Genomic DNA, 19014 nt, shown 5'->3' on the forward strand with positions numbered 1-19014 from the left:
TTTATTCTTTTTTGGTTTTTTCCCCCGCAGTTTTTTTAAGTACGATGCTACAAATTCTTTTCGACGTTCTCTCTCCCCGTCCCGGGGAACGCGGCAAGCGTGATTCGGGGGAGCGCGTTGACGGAAACTTCGCGGGTCTACCTTCCGTCTTAAGTAATCGGGGTTCTAGCGAATCGGAAGTATTTTACGAATACGTAGTCGTAACGTGATTTACCGTCTATTGTACGCTATGTCCTATCCGTACGGCGCTACTACGCGTTATAGGCGCGTTACCCCTAATCGTTTAGGTTTCGAGAATTTGCAACTCCTCCCGACGTTTCTCTTACCCCTGAGGTTTGGAAGCAGTAGGAACGTAGCCACCGTCTACGAGTCGATTTTACAAAAGTTGAATGACGACAGGTTGATTTTCCATGTATAGTAGAACCACAGACGTGGTATACGAGTAGACCAATCACCTTATGGACTTTTGCGGCCGAATATGACTGCCATACCGACCTGGAAATTCGGAAGTGATTTTAGCGGCCTCTTCTCATGGATGGCGGTCAGTTGAGAAACTATTCACTGAATTAGTATTGATGGGCAGAAAGCTGTAGTGTGTGCGTAAATACATGTGAGTTGGCAGTGCAGTATTATCAGACGGCAAGCCTGTGGTCAAAGGAAACTGCTCCTCCACTTACACACCCAATGCACAACCACCTTGTATATGAGTTCTGAAATTTCGTATAGCTTCGGGGATTTGAGAAAGGCGGCGAATGTAAGTCTACTCTTCTTGCTCTCAACACAACTGAAATTCGACCTAGCATCACTGGTATGCGATATCGAATCTCGACTGCCCAGGCATTTTTTACTTTCCGATCTATGAATTCGCATATAAGCAAAATACCATAATGTAAAAAAAATTTCAAAATTTTTTTTTACGGAAATACACGTTTCAAGACCCCCTAATCATATTTTAACTATGAAAAAAAAGACATTTTTTTACTATGCTTATGGACGTGCATTCATATATTTATACTATTTATGCGATTGAGTTTAAACAACCGAATGAATTGCAATGTAATTTTAAATTTTTAAATCTGGAAAAATTTGGAAATACTGTCCTATTTGTCCTCTTTGTTTAGCAATTTAAAAAAACGCTGATTCGTTAAAATCAATCATATTAAAATAAAAGACTGGAAAATTTTTCTTCTTTCAATGAAGGAAACTCTTTTACTTAATCTTTTTCGAAGGCGAAGGTGAAAAAGTCGATTTCGCCACGGCAACAATGGTTGGACGGCGACGCATGGACGTTCCCCCGAAATAGGGGATCGGTTTTTGTTTTCCAGAAACGCGAGCGAGGCGATCGAAAACGCGAAACGCGTTAGTTGGATAACGGAGAGAGTCACGAGATTCCGTATGAAATAAAAAGACACGACCCTTAGCAACAGCACGCGTGTTTTGTTTGCCCCACATAGTCACCCAAAGGCTAAAGCTTGAAATTACAATCAAAATAAAAATTAAATATACAATATAAAATTGTTCTATATTGCAGAAGATAGGGATAAATTGTAGTTAATTGTATTATGTAAAATTTATTTCAAACACTTAAGAAATCATCTTCAGTCTTCTCCATTCATCATCAAGCCTTTCTTTTTTGAATGTAGATTAACTTGTTTTATTTCCAATTAATTTATATTTACAGGCATGTTTCTATAAATTTCAAATCCATCAATCAATTTGAATTTGTGATATTATGTCAGCCAGTTTCGAAAAAATGGTTTCAAGAAAAACGCATTTAAAATTTCTGATATGATTATTAACCGCTGGGTACTCTTCCCTTTAAATGACTATAACTTTGTTACTTCTACGAATTTTAATGAGTCTACGTTTATAATAATTGCTAAATAAGGAGGACGAGTTGCAAGCCAAAGATCAGTTGCAGGGTTTTTAAAAAAGACAGATTGGCATTTTTCTTCTCATTGTTTGCGGCGTGTTTGCGAGGGATGTGTCCGATATATACATATGGATATAATCAATTCATTTTCCTTCAATAATTCTCAATTGGGCATAGTGTGCGAAAGTGGAATGAGGAGTTCCTGGGGCCCCCGATGCGCGGTTTGATAATACTGATTTCGAGTCGCAAATACGTTTTTGCGGAGTTATTTTTTAAATAAATGATGTATTACAATTTAAAATAAAAAATAGAGGATTTGCGGTATACGTATCAATGAGATACATTCTTAGATATTTTAATAATCTTGAAATTTTTAAATAACCTTAATCGATTGATTACTCCAATGAAATTAATCGATTAATGTCCAATTATGGACCGTACAGCTTTCATTTCGTTAAAAAATAATACAATTTCTGAAATTTCATTTTCTGTCTCACTTCCTCTTTTGTTCATTTCTAAATCTGTTGGTAACGTTGCGAGTGACACGGAAATGGTAATGGGGCTCTAGAGCCCCAGAGAATCGGGCCGAAAAAATACATTAGGTGGTAGGTCTACTCGTATACCTGGTCAGTGGTAGAACTTCGATAGATGCAACCTTGATACTTGCACGCGAATCTCGACCATTCCATTGTGTTGACAAGTAAAAGGGTTGGTCACTTAGCAACAAATGCTATGTCTTTCGTTTGAAGGAACAGACCGAGAATCATACGACAGTACAGACACTCGATATAGCTATCGTGTAAAGCTTTCTTTTCGACCGATCGATTACCTCGGGTATCAAATGAACCTGGCGACTCGCAGAAATATTCGACTTCGTTTCCCAACGCCCATCGAGTCTCCATTGCGTTACGGGCGGAAGAGACATAGCGCTAAAGTAATAGAAATGACCTCTCTTGTTGGTACAAGTCGATAAGAGTGGTTTCACGCCACCTATTACAGAACCGCGAGCCTGTTTGCATTGATGTGCGCAGGTCATTGATGCATTATGTTCGTGTATAGTAGGGACAAAATCAAATGGCCGCTCAAGGCCACCGAGAAGTTACATCTAGTTAGCGTGTGTTCTCTGTGCAGAAGCCTGTACGCGGTATAGTTTTTAAATATTTCCTTAAAACAAATGTTAATTTCAATTGTTATAATTTTGAAAATCATCTAAAGTTTACGAGTGCTTACTTCCCAACAGTTAAATTTAATACATCGTAACGAGAAGTATACAAATTTGATATTTATAAGCACTAGTGCAAGAATCATTTGCAATCAAGGAAACGGCCTTGAGCGAGCAATTACTACGATCGTCGTTTCTTCGCTGCGTCTCTTCCTTTCCGTAACGCCAATTCGTTTCCATTCTCTGCGATTTCCGGGCGTCGAAGACGAAAGATCGAAACGCGTCGTTTTATCTCGACGCGAACGCAGACGGCGGCTCTTTCTAAATCGCGAACGAGGGAGACTGACGTCGACGCGAAAAGGGTACACGCGCGATTCCGTTTTCTCTGCGTTTCCCGTTTGGCCGCCGAACTAAACGAGAAATATGTCGTCCGGTGACGTTCAGGCCGTTAAAAACGATTCGCGTCTCGATAGAACCGAACAAACGATTCGACGAAGCGAACGGAGGCGCGACGAAACCGATCTCTGGTCGATCGTTCTCATTTGCAACGCGTCCTGTACGCCGTGAGATATTCTTCCTCTGAATTTTACACATTTTTGTTCTTCTACTTTTATTCATTTTGTACGATTCCGTTTCGCGTGCCCGACGGAACGTGAATGTATTGCTTTCGAGAGATCGTTCGGTTCTTGTCCGCAACGGAACGGTAATTCGTATCGTTTTACGCGTCTCCCGACAACCGAAATCTTCGTATGGACAACGACGATTATCCTTTTCTCGCTGTTTGTGGAGACGCCGTGAGAGAAGAGACTGCGAACCCAGGACGACCCGCATTAAAAGTCCATTACCTCCATTTTGAAGGGTTTACCCTGCAGTTTGTTAGGGACGATCTTCGTAATGGGCGGTGCGCTGTTATTGTCGTCGTCGCTGTTGATGTCCTCGTCTTCCTCGGGGAAGTCTTCGAGACGATCGTGGTATTCGTCCAACTGAAAATCGTATATCGTCTCAATTACGGGTCGAGCATTGCTTGCAATCGGTTCGTGAACGTAACAATCGCAGCTACGGCTATATTATGCGTGAATCGTTCGAAACGTGGGCCAACTAGCGCGTACTCTTTGCCGGTGAACAGTGCGGTATTGGCGATACTTGAAGCTAGAAAGCGTTTCTTGCCACGAGTGATCGTGTAACTAATACGTATTGTTTTGCTTTTCAGGTGCGACATCGGAACTCCTCGCGTTTCGCGGGGCCTCTTCATGCTCTGCGAGTAAAACGGCAGTGCGAAGCGCGCGTACAGAAGCTAAAAGCATTCCGTAAACATAGTATATTACGGACTCACGTGTAAGGTAGCTATGGAAGAAGCGATTAATCGACGTTACCGCACACAGAACGGACGCTTCCCTACAACTGCAGGTACGCCCAACGTGAATCTTTATGCTCGTTCAAGCTTAACCAACGCACCTCGATTTGCACCCCCGTCCTTCGATTAGTTCGTGATTCTTGGTGCGCTGATTAAGTAGTTTTCTACTGTGATGGACTAGGGTCGCTACGTAGTCGAAACTAGCGTATGAGCGTGCTTTGTGTATTCCTTAAAAAGTGACACTCGGGACAGAGAACAATGGCTGCTTAACGCTTTGACTGCCGCGTCATTCATACAGGGTGTTCGGCCACCCCTGGGAAAAATTTTAATGGGGGATTCTAGAGGCCAAAATAAGACGAAAATCAAGAATACTAATTTGTTGATGGAGGCTTCGTTAAAAAGTTATTAACGTTTAAAGTTCCGTCCGTACTGAATTTTTTTCTCGAAAATGCGTAGAAATTCGGGGGTATGTATATTGACCAAAAATGATTGTAATTGACCCCTGCAACTAAAAATAATTTTTTTAAAACGATTTGAAATTTTTTAGTTTTGTCGAAAAATTTCAGTGCCTACTCGAATTTTTTTCTCGAAAGTGGGTAGGATTTCAGGGGTATGTGTAATGACCAAAAATGATTGTAATTCATCCCCGCAACCGAAAATAATTTTTCCAGAACGATTTGAAATTTGTACGCGTGGGTACTTCCGGGTTAGAGGTACCGAGAAACGGTCTTGAGCGGCCATTACCATCTGCCACGAGTATGTATACGTTCGGTGAGAGCGTCGAGACCTTTGTGAGTCATACGATAGACCAGTGATAGAAGATTCTTGTAGAATAAGTGATGTCGATAGATTAACGAGCATAATTTTCGTACGTAGGATCTCTTTAGTGGAGACACAGAAGCTACGAAGATGTAGGAAAAGGAAGCACATAGACGACAATACGTGTATACTCGTTGGAAGATGCATAGCGAGGCTGTGAAAAGAATAGTAGCTTAGACCAATGGCGACCAATGTGACGAGGGAATGGAAATGTAAAAACGCTGTGCCTTCTTTTCGTGAAGGAACAGTACCTCGCTATTCATACCCCTTCCATCGAGTATAGAGAAATGTATAAGTGAATAGAATGATAGAAATACGTGATCATTGTTGGCGATACGAATTAATTGGGAAGTAAGTCCTTTCGGATCAACTCACATCAACGTCACCCATCATTTCCTTGGTAGAAACTGTGGTGTCGATGCGTCGTATACTTCCCTGATGGATGTCGACGTCCAGCTTGACACACTGGAACCGTCTCAAAAGAAAAACGATCGGTATTGGCGCGATACCCGCAAAAATAATGACGACCGCTATGGCCAGCACCCAACTGGGATAACTGGTGACTACGGTCTCACCCTAAAATAAACAATGAAGTCACGTTTAGATAAGAAACGTAACGGGTAATTTTTAGGTGCGACGATTCATTCTTACCTGCACGGCATCCCACGCGGAATATTCAGGCTTTTTGATAAACATAGACGCGATACTAGAAACGAGGATGCAAACCATAATTATGGGAGCGAGGAACCGCCAGGTAACTTGCCAGTACATTCCCGGTCTGTATCCCGTCATTTCTTCGATGTCTTTCGTGAACCTAGTCGTCGAAGAGAGAATGTTTATAAAGCAATCTATTCGTATTTTCATTTATTTCTAATCGTATAGTAAGGATCGTGAGAAGTACTTTTCGTGTCCGTAGATGAAGATGACTGATATCATTTCCATCAGCGCGACCATCACCAGGCCAATGGTACCAGCGAAACTGTCGAACATTTTGAGCCAGTATTCACCAGCACCGGTGCAAAAGATCAGACCAACGAAGAAGCAGATGGTGCAAACTACCCCTGAGAAGGGAAACACGGTTGTTCGGTATTACTGAAAACTTTTCTGACAGAAGGAAGAAGATTATGTCGATCGTACCTGTCATGTACTGTTTCTTTATTCTCTTGAACAGGTCTATGTCGAAGATGACGCACAGCATGCCTTCGAGTATACCGATCTGCGAGCCCAGGCCGAGGGCGAGGAGCATCAGGAAGAAAATACAGGACCAAAACGGAGCGCCGGGTAACTCGACTATCGCTTGCGTGAAGATTATGAAAGCCAGCCCCGTTCCTTCGGCAGCCTAACCGATCGATCGATTTACAGTCTGAACGGTAAGTCAAAACATGAAAATAGAAAACGGAGAAACCGTTTCAATGCTCACGTTATCCAGCTCCTTGCTGAGGCTACACCAACGAAGCGTGAAGTTCATCGCCGTCGCATTGAACTTATTTACAATGTCGTCGTATTCCTCCATGGTAATGTTCTCGTTAGCTATGAGTCCGTTGTCGAAAAGTAAGTCTTTGTTACTGGAAAACAAGAAAACAATCGTGTATAAAATATAAGAGATAAGGGATAAACAGTTCTGGACCGTGACAGTCAAATTATGTATACATATAATATATCGTAAGGAAGAAGGAAATGTCAACTTTAGATATGATATGGTATCGTTGGGAATGTAAACAGCGTCGAGTAATGTTTGCTTTTGTTAGTCGTAGACCTTCGAAGGCTAACTAAAATGTTTGACCTAGTACGATTATCAATTCCATCTTTACTTTAAAAGCGAAGTAGAGTTCAACGCTTCTGTACAGGGCGACCCGTCTAAATGGACCCAGATATCCTCGAAACTGTTGACGATATTAAATATAATAATTAAACGATTTGCATCAAAGCGTTGAGTGGTTGAAACTTTGAAAAAGCGTACGTCGAAATTTTCGTTTCATTCGACTCGACATTGCAACGTTGTCTCTTCGAGGTATAGTTACGTATTTAACGAATATAACAATGTCACGATACGTATGTCGTTTAGCAATCGTTTCACCATCGCTGTTCCCCGGGGGAAAATGACAAAAATATTCGTTTACCTGACGATGCACCTATCAAAGCTTGTCATCGCCTTGAAGCCTAGAATGGCGAATATTACGACGCTTGCGTAAATAGCAGTGAAGGCATTACAACCGCTGACCAGTAGCACGTCCCGGACGCAGTTGTTGTCCGGGGTGTTGTAAGACCCAAACGCGATCAAGGAGCCGAACGCTAGTCCGAAACTGTAAAAAACCTGCGTCGCTGCATCTAGCCAGACCGTCGGCTCTAACAGTTTCTCGATCTGTGCACGAGACAAAGGGAAAACAATTTGGAAACGTGCTTGAACGTGTTGGAACGTTTGAATGGAAGTTCGTTAATTACCTTTGGCGTGTACATATGGGCCAATCCAGCGCTGGCACCTTTTAACGTTATTCCACGAATAAAAAAGATAGTAAGCACCAAATACGGGAACATGGATGTAAAATATACCACCTTTAAATCAAGCAAAGAAATAAGTCGTTGACACAGTATCTGACTTTTGCTTTTTTTACGAGCAGGAGTAAATTCGTGGGGGGTGAGAAAGCAAACGGTCCTTGCAAGGAAAAGAAAGAAGCAGACGGAAGAGTTCGCGTTCCTTTACCTTTCCGGACGACTGTATCCCCTTCATCACGATAAAGAAGACGACGATCCAACTCAACAGCAGACAAAGGACGATCCACCACTTGAGACTCTGACCAGCTTCGATCGACGGGGCCGCGTCTAGCGTGGTACGGTACCAAAAATAGGCAGTTTCGGAACTTTTTGCACATTCCTCGACCGGCTTGCCATCGATTTCTGGACACTTCGCCCATGGCAACGGTTCCTAAATTAAATTGTCAAGATTTCAACGATTCCAGAAGATAACGGATCGTACATCGAACTGTAGCTGTGCAGAAGCTGTCTACGTTCGGTGTCTACGGCATGCGCGACGCGTGCTGTCCCGTTTTTATTTGGTTCTCGGTCGTCGAGCGTGCACGATGCTTGGAAAAATAAGCATTGTAATTGGTAGAATACTTACGCCGAATTTAATCGTAACGGCCTAACGCAGCGTGAAACACAAATCGAAATGTTATTCGAACGTATCGTGTATAATTGGCTGGGGTTCGTTTAACGATCGTCGCGTATATTCCGGCGATCGATTGTATTAAAAGTCGTTCGGTTATCAGAGCCGTTTACGATCGACGGAATAACGGGCGCGATCGATCGATCGTCAGTCGTGGATGCTTACCTCGAACGAGTTGAATAGATAGTAGAAACACCAGGTGATGATGACGTTATAGTAAAGCGCTACGAAGAAGGTGACGATGCAAGACGCTATTCCTATACCGCCTAGCCACGGATGTATCGTGTTCCATACGCCAAGGGCACCCTGCCGCATACGTTGACCGAGACCCAGCTCGATCAAAAAGAGGGGTACACCCTCTAGGATTAGCATCACGAAAAAGGGGATGAGAAAGGCACCTGAAAAGCGTTCCGTTTTTTGTTCGAAGCGATCTACCTTCTTCTTATTCGTTCGTGTAAAATAATATCGTTCGCTGGCCTCCCCTCCCACCCCTTCGTCATACCAGCGATCCTCTTGTTCCACCGACCCCTTATTACGGAATGAATGCGCAACCCGTTCTCTGTTAATCTCTCCCATTTGGCAGAGCTCTGCGTGTCCCTGCTTAGAGAACGTTCTCCGTTCCCCTTTTTTCGTAGCCGTCTAGTTCGAGGCAGCCGCAGCCTGAGTGTCTGGTTCGGTATTGATCGTGTGACGCGTACGTACGTACATACGGTACATGCTTACCGGTTCGATCTTGGCTGGTCCGTGTTTTTTTCTCCTCCAGTCGAAAGCATTTCGGGAGGCATTCCGTTACGCGACGGATATATTGATCAATGACGACAACACCGTTTCGCGAGGTATTGCGAATTCCGTTGCAACCCGCTGGAAAGCTGCCCCCGTTCGATCTCCCGCGGAAGTTTACGATCCGCTTTTTGAATAAGGCCAGGCTCAAAGTATCAACGACAACCCGTACAAACGAACTACAGTATATTAAACGTGTTTCTAGCCAGCTATTTTTGTACTAAATTACTGTTTTACTTGGTTTCGAGGGCTCGTATTAAGAAGGTCGTGGTCTCGACCCTTCGCATTTATGAAAATAACTGGTCAGAATTTGTATCGTTTCATTCAAAAACTGCTCGTACGGATGGTTAAGTTCCCTCGTAACGTATTCGTCGAAGGGATAACTCGTCGCGTAAGGGGCGCTTTCGTTTCTACAACCTAAACTTTGCAACCCTTCGCCGTTGCCATCGTAGAGGGACAACCCTGTAGCTGCTTTTATCAGACAGAGACATAGAGTATTGTATATATGCCTTTGGCCACCGTAGCATATATTTATTCTTTATAGAAATTGTGCACGCCGTAGTAAATTAATAACGTGCCTGTCGATTTACAGCACAAAACTCTTTACGTCCCCCTACGGTGGCCGTGAAGCACAAAGGACTAAGTAATCACCGCAACGCTACTCCACCGATAGCATAAAGGTTGATACTGTTTATGACTGTGAATAGGGTAATTAATAGAGCGAAGTTTACGTTTCGACCATGGTCGAGGGTCCCTATCGGAAGAATTTATCGTCGATCAACGTGATTGAGAACGAGGTACTTTAATCGGGTACTCGGAGCCTCAAACTATGTATTTTCGATATCGGTAATTTTTTCATTAAATTCCGAGGGGGTGAAATCAGCTCTTTGCGATGGAAATATTTTAAGTTACGCGTACTATAGAATCGGTCACGGACGTAAGAGCAGGTTCAGTGAATGAACATTTTTGGCATCGAGCGCATCCCTTGTAAACAAAAATTACTCGACACTGTAAACACACCCTATATCGACGGTATCGCATTATTTTTAAACCTAGTCTGACCTTTTTCTTGTAATACATCGTGCTTATGCAATTCGACATTCGTGGAATGCTCTGTAATGAATTGACCGTGTAAGTCGAGGACTGAACTTCTATTTTTAGAAGAATTTCCCAGACGTTACCGGGAATATTGATACAATATCGATATCCTCTGTTTCGGTATAAGTCCCTGACCTTGCTTATAAACGGTACGATACGTCTATTAACGAATACAAGAGAATTCCTAGATATTTTTAACTCTGTGATTCAGGCTTTAGAACCCCCGAATACGATGAATTAAATTATGGCTTTGAAATTTGGTTTTCTGCTACAGTGGAAAAGGGTTCAGTATAGGCTTCTGCGATTAACTATTCGTCGAATGGAAATTCCTATGGTGTTATTCAACCGTGACTATATTTATAATAGTGCATAGACCGACTGATGGGAAACACGGTGTTCTGATTTTCGAAGAATTATTGTTATCGTTTGATGTTCCTCTACGAAATCCCCGGTGTAGTTTTGAAAAATCTCGAGAGGGAGACACGATTCATAAACGCGATTCGTCGGCAACGCGATGCTAAATGGTTACGTGTGTCTCGATAGAATGGTAAAAATCGATCGGTGCGCGTCGGACGTCGGCGTCGGCGTCGGCCTCGACGTCGGTGTCGTGTCGAGGTACGGGAAAATTCCATTGAAAGTCGAGGAGGCCGCGGCATGATTTTGGTACCGAGTAGGTCTATCGATTAGAGAATCAGGTACCCGAGATACCAGGGTACCCGCGATTTCTGGCGACGACGAGAGCTACACGCGTTGCTCGAAAAATTCGAAACCGTTTCGGGGCGAGTAGAACGCGAATACCTCGGTTCGGACGTGGAAACTTCCGCTGCGAGATTCGCGTAGACGTCCACGGATTTAGCGGTCTCGTAAACCGTGGATCGTCCGTGACGTAACCGAGTCGTGATTTCATTCGCGACCTGGGTCCGCCACCCTCGCCGCTGCGCCTCCACCCACGTAACGCGCCGTCTAGATGCGCGCCAGCCGGCGTTTCCGATCCGCCCTCGCGTCGTTTCCATCGGAATATAATCGAGTTACGCGACCGAGGCATAGGTCGCGGAGAAGATGGCAGTCCCCGGAGGGTTCAAGGGCGAATTTTATAGGATCTTACCGTTTCCACGGGTTTCCTTCCGTGGATTTCGGTGAGATCGAGCGGCAGGAGAGGGGGACGGAACGCGATCGAAGCGGAGAGATCGCCTCCGCGTACGCGGTATTTCGAAGACACGCGAAAGACCCGTGATATATAGGTACATGTATTTTTAAGCGATGCTTAGGGTGAACGAAAATAGCATAGACGTAGAGATTGGTTCGCGGTATAGATCTAGAGCTCTAGGACAATGTCTGGTTCGTACGACGTAGGAGAACGGAGAATCGTTCATGGTTTCCGAAATAAGAGGGACGAGGGTACGGAGATCTCCGGAAGCCACGCGACGATATTTCGCCGCGAGTCGCTTACCTCCACCGTTTTGTTGGCACAGGTAAGGGAACCTCCAGATATTCCCGAGTCCCACGCTGTAACCGATAATACTGAGGAAAAATTGCATCTTGCCGCTCCATTCTGCCCTCTTGTCCTCCTTGGACTCTTGGCTTCCGGCAGCATTTTGCGTTCCGCTCACCACGATCGTCACGTTCTGGCCAGCCTGACGATTCTCGTTCAACGGAGCCAACTCGTGCCCATTTCTCGTGTTATCGTTTTTGACTACCATTCTTCACCCCGTGGTCTCTCGTTTCGAAGCTAAAACTCTCCTTATTCTCGACGACGAGGGATCCGTTCCTCTCGGTTTCTCGCCGCGCTGAAGGCGACTCGATGAACCAGCACCGATTAGGGCAACCGATCGCGACGAGGGGAAACAGAGTTACGGGGCAGCGGGAATAACAACAGTGACAGTAACAAACAACAACGACGATACGAAGCGCGAAAGGCCAAGTTCGGAACAGGAGTCGTTACGTATAATTTATGAGAGTATCTCGTGATTACCGTTGATTCGTGCGGTTAGAAAAAATGTTTCTTAGGGTAACGCGGAAGGCATGGCTGGCGCGAACGATGCGCCTGTTCGTCGCGAGCAGCTCCCACGCGGACGTACGCTCGCGTTTCTCGCGAACGACGGAAAACCGGAGACACGCGGCGAGGTACTGCGCTGACGACCAGTTCGCGTATCAGAGGCTCGTGTGTCGTTCTTTCGCATCGATCGATCGAAAAGGCGCGAGAAAATCACGTGCGTTGTGTAGGTCGTGGCACGGGGGGCGAAAAAGAGCGCGTCGTTTACGGAGGGCGCCAACGGAGACGAAGGATCTCCGATCTCGCGGAGCGGCTCGGGAAATATCAACGATTGAAATTTCTATCCCGAGCGGCGAGCTGAATCGATAACGGCGTGGGTCGAGCACGAGAGGGAGAGTGGTTGTTTTTTCCTTCGATTTGCACGTTAGCTGGTACTCGCCAGGATCGCGAAAGGGGTTTTATCAACGGAAGAACCGAAACGAAAGCGTACGACGACGCGACTCGGAAGAAGCAAATCGGGGATGATCGAGGGAAAAGGCGCGTACGACGACCGTCGGGAGTAGATTCTCTGTTCGCGAGGCAGCGAGCATCGGATTGGCTTTCGCGCGAGAACGAAGCATCAAAATCGCGAGATTTGCGTGGGTCCAAGCACAACGGGGGGTAAATCACTTGTAACGAACCGGAGGAATCGAAGGAAGCTCACGTTTCACGTTGTCGACACGGATATATCGTCCTGATATCGGTACATGCCCTCGGTCTTCTATCTTCTCGACCTGTTTCTACAGTTCCGATCCTCTCTCCCTGTTTTCTCCTCTTTCTTCTTCCGTAAACGTTCGCGTCCTTGATCGCGTGTGACATAAGCTTCGGTACTACGGTGCGGTCTCGAACCGTGCGAAATTTCGACGATTTACTAAATGGGCAGCATCGTTTATTGGCTCTGTTACGACTCCTCTTCCTTTTGCACGCCGACACCGTGGTTCTCTATGCTCCCGTTTCACGAAGGTGTTGCACGACGAGCGGCTGGATCGCGTCTCGCGACGAACAGACTGGAATCGTCCGAAATTATTTCGAGCCGACGGTCCGCTGATCGAACCGACGCTCGCTCGAACGCGAATAGGAAACGCGTGGACGGTGCAGGGAACGAACGGTTTTCGGAGCCATGTAGCTCTGGGTATCGCTAGCCTCCCTCCTCGCCGCGGAATATCTATTTTTTCGTCACGCCTGGTTTTCCTCGTCCCTTTAAAGTTACGTTTCAACGGACAGCCCGCGCGAATTATTCCTCGAGCGCCTCTCGGTGGTTGTCTGAAGAGAACTCTGACTGCACGCCCCGTGCATACGAACGTCAATATCCGACTGAGCCTAACCACCGTTGCGCGGTTGTATTGCGCGCGCGCGCGCGCGCGTTCATGCACGCATGCGAGGGAACCAACCGACGAAGCGGACCCCGGAGCTTCGACGCGCTACGATAAAGCTTTCCACTGCTTTCAATCCCCGATTGGCCGCGGTAATTACGTGCATATGGCGCATACGCTCTTCCGTTCTCCCAACCATCGGCTGTTCTCCGTTTCCCCGCGAGCCCAGACCGTTCGACGCGTTCCTGGAGCGGCCGAGTTTCCACTGGCCGACTTTAGTCGGGGTGAAAATCGAAAGGATCCAGAGAAACAGAGAGAGAGAGAGAAACATGCTGATTTATCCCTCGAAACATTCCCCGAAAGAGGACGATTCTCTGACCTCCGTTTCTGGCCAACGCGTTCTGCCTCGAAGCACGCGCGCGCGCCTCCACATCGATCTTGGTCGCAGCCAATCCCGGCCATTTTCGTCCTCGACGCGATTACCCACTGATCTCGCGAAGTTTCCTCGCGTCTCTGCGAATTGAATTTTCGAACCGAGTTCCATTTTCGTCGGAGGACATTCCCGGTCCTGATGGTCCATCATTCGAGCTAAATTTTCACTTAAGGGGGCAGTCTCGTGTAAACTTTAAAAAATTCAACCATATTAACCATTTTCGCAGTTTATTTAACTATCCTTTGGGAGTACAAAATAAACTTTTTAATAGCCTTTATTGACTTTTTGTGTTCTCATCACGCCCGCAGTAAACACATGCGTTTAAACCGTATAGTGTTTGAGATTTCATCTACGCCAGTGAAGAACATTACATTTCGAGAGAAACGCATTTAAAGTCTGCAACATCGTATTAATCAATCCCAGCTGCATACAGAATTCCTTCCAGAGTGATGGTACAAACGCTAGAATGTCGATTTTTAAAAACAGCAGATGTCTCTTGACCCTGTCGTAAACTTAAAGAATTGAAACTGACTTCTTAATGGTAATAATCGTTTCACGAGCAAATAAATAGCATTTCGAACCAACAGATCGAGTCAAATCGATCAGGTCCCAGAGTTCTACGAAACCATTTCGTACAGAGATCGGTGAACGTAGAACAAGCATGTTTCTGACCCGTTTGGCTCGATCATTTCCTAATTCATACCGCCCAGTTATCGCGATCAAGCCAGGTCCACCGTTTGCAAGTCGACGATCGGGTTCGAAGGGTCGAATCGGTTACCCCGGCACGAATTCGTCGCTCGTCGAATACGATTCGCGAGCAAACGTTCCGTGTCACGGTAACTGGCACGAAATTTTCGCGGGTGCAACAAGCACTCGCGTACAGATGACGAGGGTATCCACTCATGAGAACTATCATCGGCTCGAGAATGGTGTCAAGGGCAAATCGTGACCGAGGCACGCCGAAGAAATCAATTTGTTTAATAAACATCTGCCGCGAACTGTACGGTTTGGCCACGTATTTCCGATACGCGACTGATTTTCGTGCGAACGCAATTGCGACACGAGTTTTGGCCTTCGATAACGCGATTAACATCTCTTCCTATTGGCGTTTCCACGCACGAAACCGAGACGTTGGAAAACGGTGAAACGATCCTCGATAAGCGAGCGAATATTAAATCTTCGTCTTCGTGTGTGTAAATAGATAAGCAAACGAGTATCGACTAAATAGAAACGATAGGCGCTGGTTAAAACGCGAGCGAACAATTCCAGGGAGTATACCCTCTCGTAAAGCGTTTCACGTCACATCCTCATTCACGAACTTATTAATAACGAGACATTGTTTACGCGCAATTAATTTCGAACCATCCACGTATACACGCGGTGACACGTGCTTCCTAAGAACGAAACGACGTGCACGGAAAGGGTCGCCGTGTGGCACTCTTGCATCGCGTTGCATAAGCTCGACAACGGTTAGGTAGAATCGTACGCGAAAATTCGACTCGGCGGGGAAGTCGGCGGATTAATTCCGCTTACAATTTCAAACCTTGCATGCGATTGGAATGCACGCGGCTCTCGTGACCGAAGGTTTTGCTTATTTGCACCGCGTGCCTCGCGATCGCGCTACCAGCCAAGAACCAGGCGATTCAAAGCAAATTAAAACCGTAAAGTAAAATAATCGCTTCTTCGCGATGTTCGGGACTGAATTTTGCGTTAAGCAGCGCGTAACGGACGTCGCGGTTCGATCCATATCTTCTTCCCCTCTAAAAACACGCTTTCGCGCGAACAGAACCCTTTTTACGATTGACTCGAGCGTTGCAACGGGCAGACGCTCCGGCGACGTAGTTCGTACGGTCTTACGTAAACATCAAATAATATTAGCGCGGTTGGCCAACGACAGGGTGAAATACGGTCGGGAAAGTGAGAGGACGGATTGAATGGAGGGCTGATCGAAGCAACAAGATTTAACCGTTAACGTATCAGAGTGTATTTGTGGACATGCACATCGAATACAAGTAACGGAACGATGGTTTAGTCGTCTCCAAATTCGACGCGATAGATTGGCCGCAGTTACCGGATCGTTCGATTTTGTTGACGCGACGTGCGCGCTGAGAAGCACGCCACCAACGTTTCGCTGCTTCCATAGGAAGAATATACTAACCATGTTAGTTGTATAAAACCAGCGAATCCGCTTCCGAAGAATGCGAGCTACGCTGTCAGCGAAAATGTTGGAACGATCGGTTGCGCCATCGATAACGCGACGTATTGAGTCGAGCAAATTAGGCACGTTTGTTTATTCGATGATGCAGTACTCAGTGTCTGAAAAAAAACGAGGTCCGATTATGCAAATCCGGCTTCTACGTTAAATTGTTCATCGTAAGGACCGTACCTGGAGTTACTGAAACAATCCAATCTATGTAACCGCCGACTCTGCAGTTAACGCCGCTTGTTACGCCGCAACCACTACCGTAATTGATAATTCCGATGAGTACAATTCGTCTGGTCGTAGGATTCTGCCATAGAACGGGTCCGCCGCTGTCCATCTGTGAATCGAACAGAATTTTCTTTCATCGATCACGGAAGATTCATTCGTAGAATAAAAAGAGAGAGAGTATTTACTTGACAATCGTCTTTTCCTTCCGCGTACGTGCAGAATTGATCGCTGGTTAAGTTTTTGTACGATTCCGAACACTCGAGATTCGTGAGCACGCTAAGGGTGGCCTTTTGTAGAGTATCGGATGGTGGGCCGGCGAACTCCGTCGTTCCCCAACCTGGATCGAACGATAATATTTGTTTAAAATACAAAAAGTCGATCACAATGAAGCGGTTTCGTGTTACCAACCCAATATATCGACGTAACTCCCGCCGAAAGTGTCCGGCGAATGTTGAAAAGGCAAACAAGCTGGGCCAACCTCGTTGCTGTAAACTATGTTTCCATGCAGTTCGACGACGGCTATGTCGTTCAAGAAACTTTTGCGAAAGTAGTTAGGGTGCATGGTAGCCTTCTTAATACGGTACAGCTTCGTGGCATTTGTCTCTTTGCCTGAATACGAAAATCATTCCGATCACAGCACTGAAACGCTTTTTAAAAAGAACAATTGTCACCTGTTCGTATATCGTGTTCGCCCACCACGACACCCAACATTTCGATGTTTCTTCCTATTATACAATGAGCTGCCGTTAATACGTGTTTAATGGATATTATAGTACCGCCGCAGTACACTCTTCGTTGCAAAGCATCTACCAAGCCGGCCATCATAGGATACTCGTTCACCCCTGTCTCCACACCACCAACGATTCTGGACTAAGGACAATCAACGCGATAGATTTTTACGAGACGTTACCATACTTGTGCAAAACAATAGCAAAGCATTTCGTTTAAGAGGAATTTAGTGAAATTATTACGTACGGGATTCTTCCACCCGCATTTACATTTTTCGCTGTCTTCAGGCCTTTTGATCGGTTCAACCTTGCAAAGGAATCGACCGCCTCTGGACCCGTATGGCGACAATAACGACACGGTCATCGTGTTGTTTTTGGATTCTATATTAAAACTTACATCACCGCAATATTGATACGCGGTGGATTCGTCGACTTGGATGACCATTCTATCTTGGAAGCAGTTGATACTCTGCGAAAAACGTTTCTCGCGTTACTATTGTCTTGTTTCTCCATTAGTCGGAGGCTCGATAAAAAGAGGCTTTTGAACGAAATTATCATTGTCTAGCAGTTTACGAAAGGAAGACTTCGATCTTACCCATGGTATATTAAACGTTTCGCAAGTCAGGTTGACCCGATAATCGCTTTTCATAGTCCACATGCATGACTTTGCTCCTTCATATTTATATGGATACTCCGGATTATACAAGTAATAGTCTGTGCCGGGGACCAGATCCTGATAATAATTGCACGTTTGGTCCACGGCGTAGCTAAATGTGACTAACAACGTTAACCAGCCAAGGAACCATAAAGTCGCTGTAAAGAAAGGAAAATAATTCTATTCGTACGCTTACAATTACTCAACCAGTAATTTCGTTATACGGTAAAATCTATCGACTATTTAAGGAATCGTGATCAATATTATACTCGATGAATCAAGATATTTCTTCTACTCGACATGGAACACGAAGTTCTCCGATTCGATTAATTCCGTAACAAACGCGCGACGTCTACTGTTCGTACCTTTTGCCATGGCGTAGAATATGGCAGCCGTTATGTAGGATGATACCCAGATTCCGTGAGAAAACGACGAATTTTTACTAGGGTCTTGGCTCGATAGAAATGTTAAAATTTCAAACAAACGTACAGTACTATCTGTCTGTGTTCGCGTGAATTCCGACGTTTTTATCCGCGACGCGAAGACATGCCAAAGTGGCGACTAATAATTTCGCGTACGCTATCATTGTGGTCTTATCAGAAGGTAATTGTAACCTCGAGAATAAAACTCGATTTACGATGACAGGTACTTAATATGTATGTTCGCAATGTCCGCTTAACAAAATTCCAGGGTGGGTAATAGTCCGTTTTTGAGGTGTATGCATTTCGTATATTCTGTGTCTATGATCAATACGGTCATTCTAATCGGAAATTCTGTTCTTCATTTTTTTATTTCATGATTACGTGCATTAAATTATAACTAAATTAAACTTAACCGCGAATCGAACTTTTTTTATTGTGGTACGCATGAGATATTCAAGATACCGATATCTCCATTTTAACTAGAAATCGAGCAAGTCACGCGTAGTAGTTATTGTCTGGTTAATGTCAACAACTCGATAAAAGATACGTCTTTTGCTTCTTCGTACTTGCAGCGGTGTAAAACTATTCCTAACCTTTATGGTTGTCGTGAAAGTATTTGTTTATTTCGTTAGTCAAAAAATTAAAGTGTGCTGGATGAAATTTAACAGAAGACACAAAAAGAAATTTGTTTCCTTGTTTCTGCATTTCCTTTTATCTCAACAACACAAAATAGTTTGTCTGACCTGTTCAC

At 45.0% G+C, this 19014-nt stretch overlaps 3 protein-coding genes across 5 annotated transcripts in view; 1 reads left to right on the top strand and 2 right to left on the bottom strand.

The window, feature by feature from the left end:
• Positions 1-13858, bottom strand: LOC143345755 (sodium- and chloride-dependent transporter XTRP3). Of its 3 annotated transcripts, XR_013080306.1 has the most exons (13): positions 11700-13857; positions 8537-8769; positions 8327-8347; positions 7910-8131; positions 7651-7761; positions 7329-7570; positions 6629-6773; positions 6346-6547; positions 6110-6269; positions 5860-6022; positions 5584-5784; positions 4369-4436; positions 3880-4018 (listed from the first exon to the last, which is right to left on the bottom strand). XR_013080306.1 is itself a non-coding variant. In XM_076773144.1 (12 exons), the coding sequence occupies exons 1-12, from the start codon at positions 11947-11949 to the stop codon at positions 3866-3868; spliced, it is 2103 nt and encodes a 700-aa protein (XP_076629259.1). In that variant the 5' UTR covers positions 11950-13856; the 3' UTR covers positions 1-3865. The 3 variants fall into 3 exon arrangements, 2 of the variants coding, with proteins under 2 accessions (XP_076629259.1, XP_076629260.1); XM_076773144.1 differs by lacking the exon at positions 4369-4436 and having other exon boundaries at positions 1-4018; positions 11700-13856; XM_076773145.1 differs by lacking the exons at positions 4369-4436; positions 8327-8347 and having other exon boundaries at positions 1-4018; positions 11700-13858.
• LOC143345756 (uncharacterized) overlaps positions 6495-19014 on the top strand; it is a 30876-nt gene continuing 18356 nt past the window's right edge. Inside the window, exon 1 of the mRNA XM_076773147.1 lies at positions 6495-6578. The gene's annotated coding sequence lies outside the window, so the exon portion shown is untranslated. The remainder of the gene's footprint in view (positions 6579-19014) is intronic.
• LOC143345439 (venom serine protease 34) lies at positions 15988-18366 on the bottom strand. Its single transcript, XM_076772556.1, has 8 exons — positions 18207-18366; positions 17782-17999; positions 17434-17655; positions 17130-17328; positions 16867-17067; positions 16644-16795; positions 16414-16567; positions 15988-16343 (listed from the first exon to the last, which is right to left on the bottom strand). The coding sequence occupies exons 1-8, from the start codon at positions 18214-18216 to the stop codon at positions 16318-16320; spliced, it is 1182 nt and encodes a 393-aa protein (XP_076628671.1). The 5' UTR covers positions 18217-18366; the 3' UTR covers positions 15988-16317.

This window comes from Colletes latitarsis, chromosome 9, assembly GCF_051014445.1.
Source record: "Colletes latitarsis isolate SP2378_abdomen chromosome 9, iyColLati1, whole genome shotgun sequence".
Lineage (NCBI taxonomy): Eukaryota > Metazoa > Arthropoda > Insecta > Hymenoptera > Colletidae > Colletes > Colletes latitarsis.

What these genes read in the sequence shown, in the direction of transcription:
- LOC143345755 (XM_076773144.1), bottom strand. Translation starts at nt 11,949, where the DNA reads ATGGTAGTCAAAAACGATAACACGAGAAATGGGCACGAGTTGGCTCCG. An exon ending in CCGTTACGATTAAATTCGGC is followed by an intron (nt 8,132 to 8,326) that starts GTAAGTATTCTA and finishes AATTTAATTTAG; the next exon opens with GAACCGTTGCCATGGGCGAA. An exon ending in TTTGATAGGTGCATCGTCAG is followed by an intron (nt 6,774 to 7,328) that starts GTAAACGAATAT and finishes CTTGTTTTCCAG; the next exon opens with TAACAAAGACTTACTTTTCG.
- LOC143345439 (XM_076772556.1), bottom strand. An exon ending in AAACGTTTAATATACCATGG is followed by an intron (nt 17,656 to 17,781) that starts GTAAGATCGAAG and finishes CGTTTTTCGCAG; the next exon opens with AGTATCAACTGCTTCCAAGA. An exon ending in AATGCGGGTGGAAGAATCCC is followed by an intron (nt 17,329 to 17,433) that starts GTACGTAATAAT and finishes GATTGTCCTTAG; the next exon opens with TCCAGAATCGTTGGTGGTGT.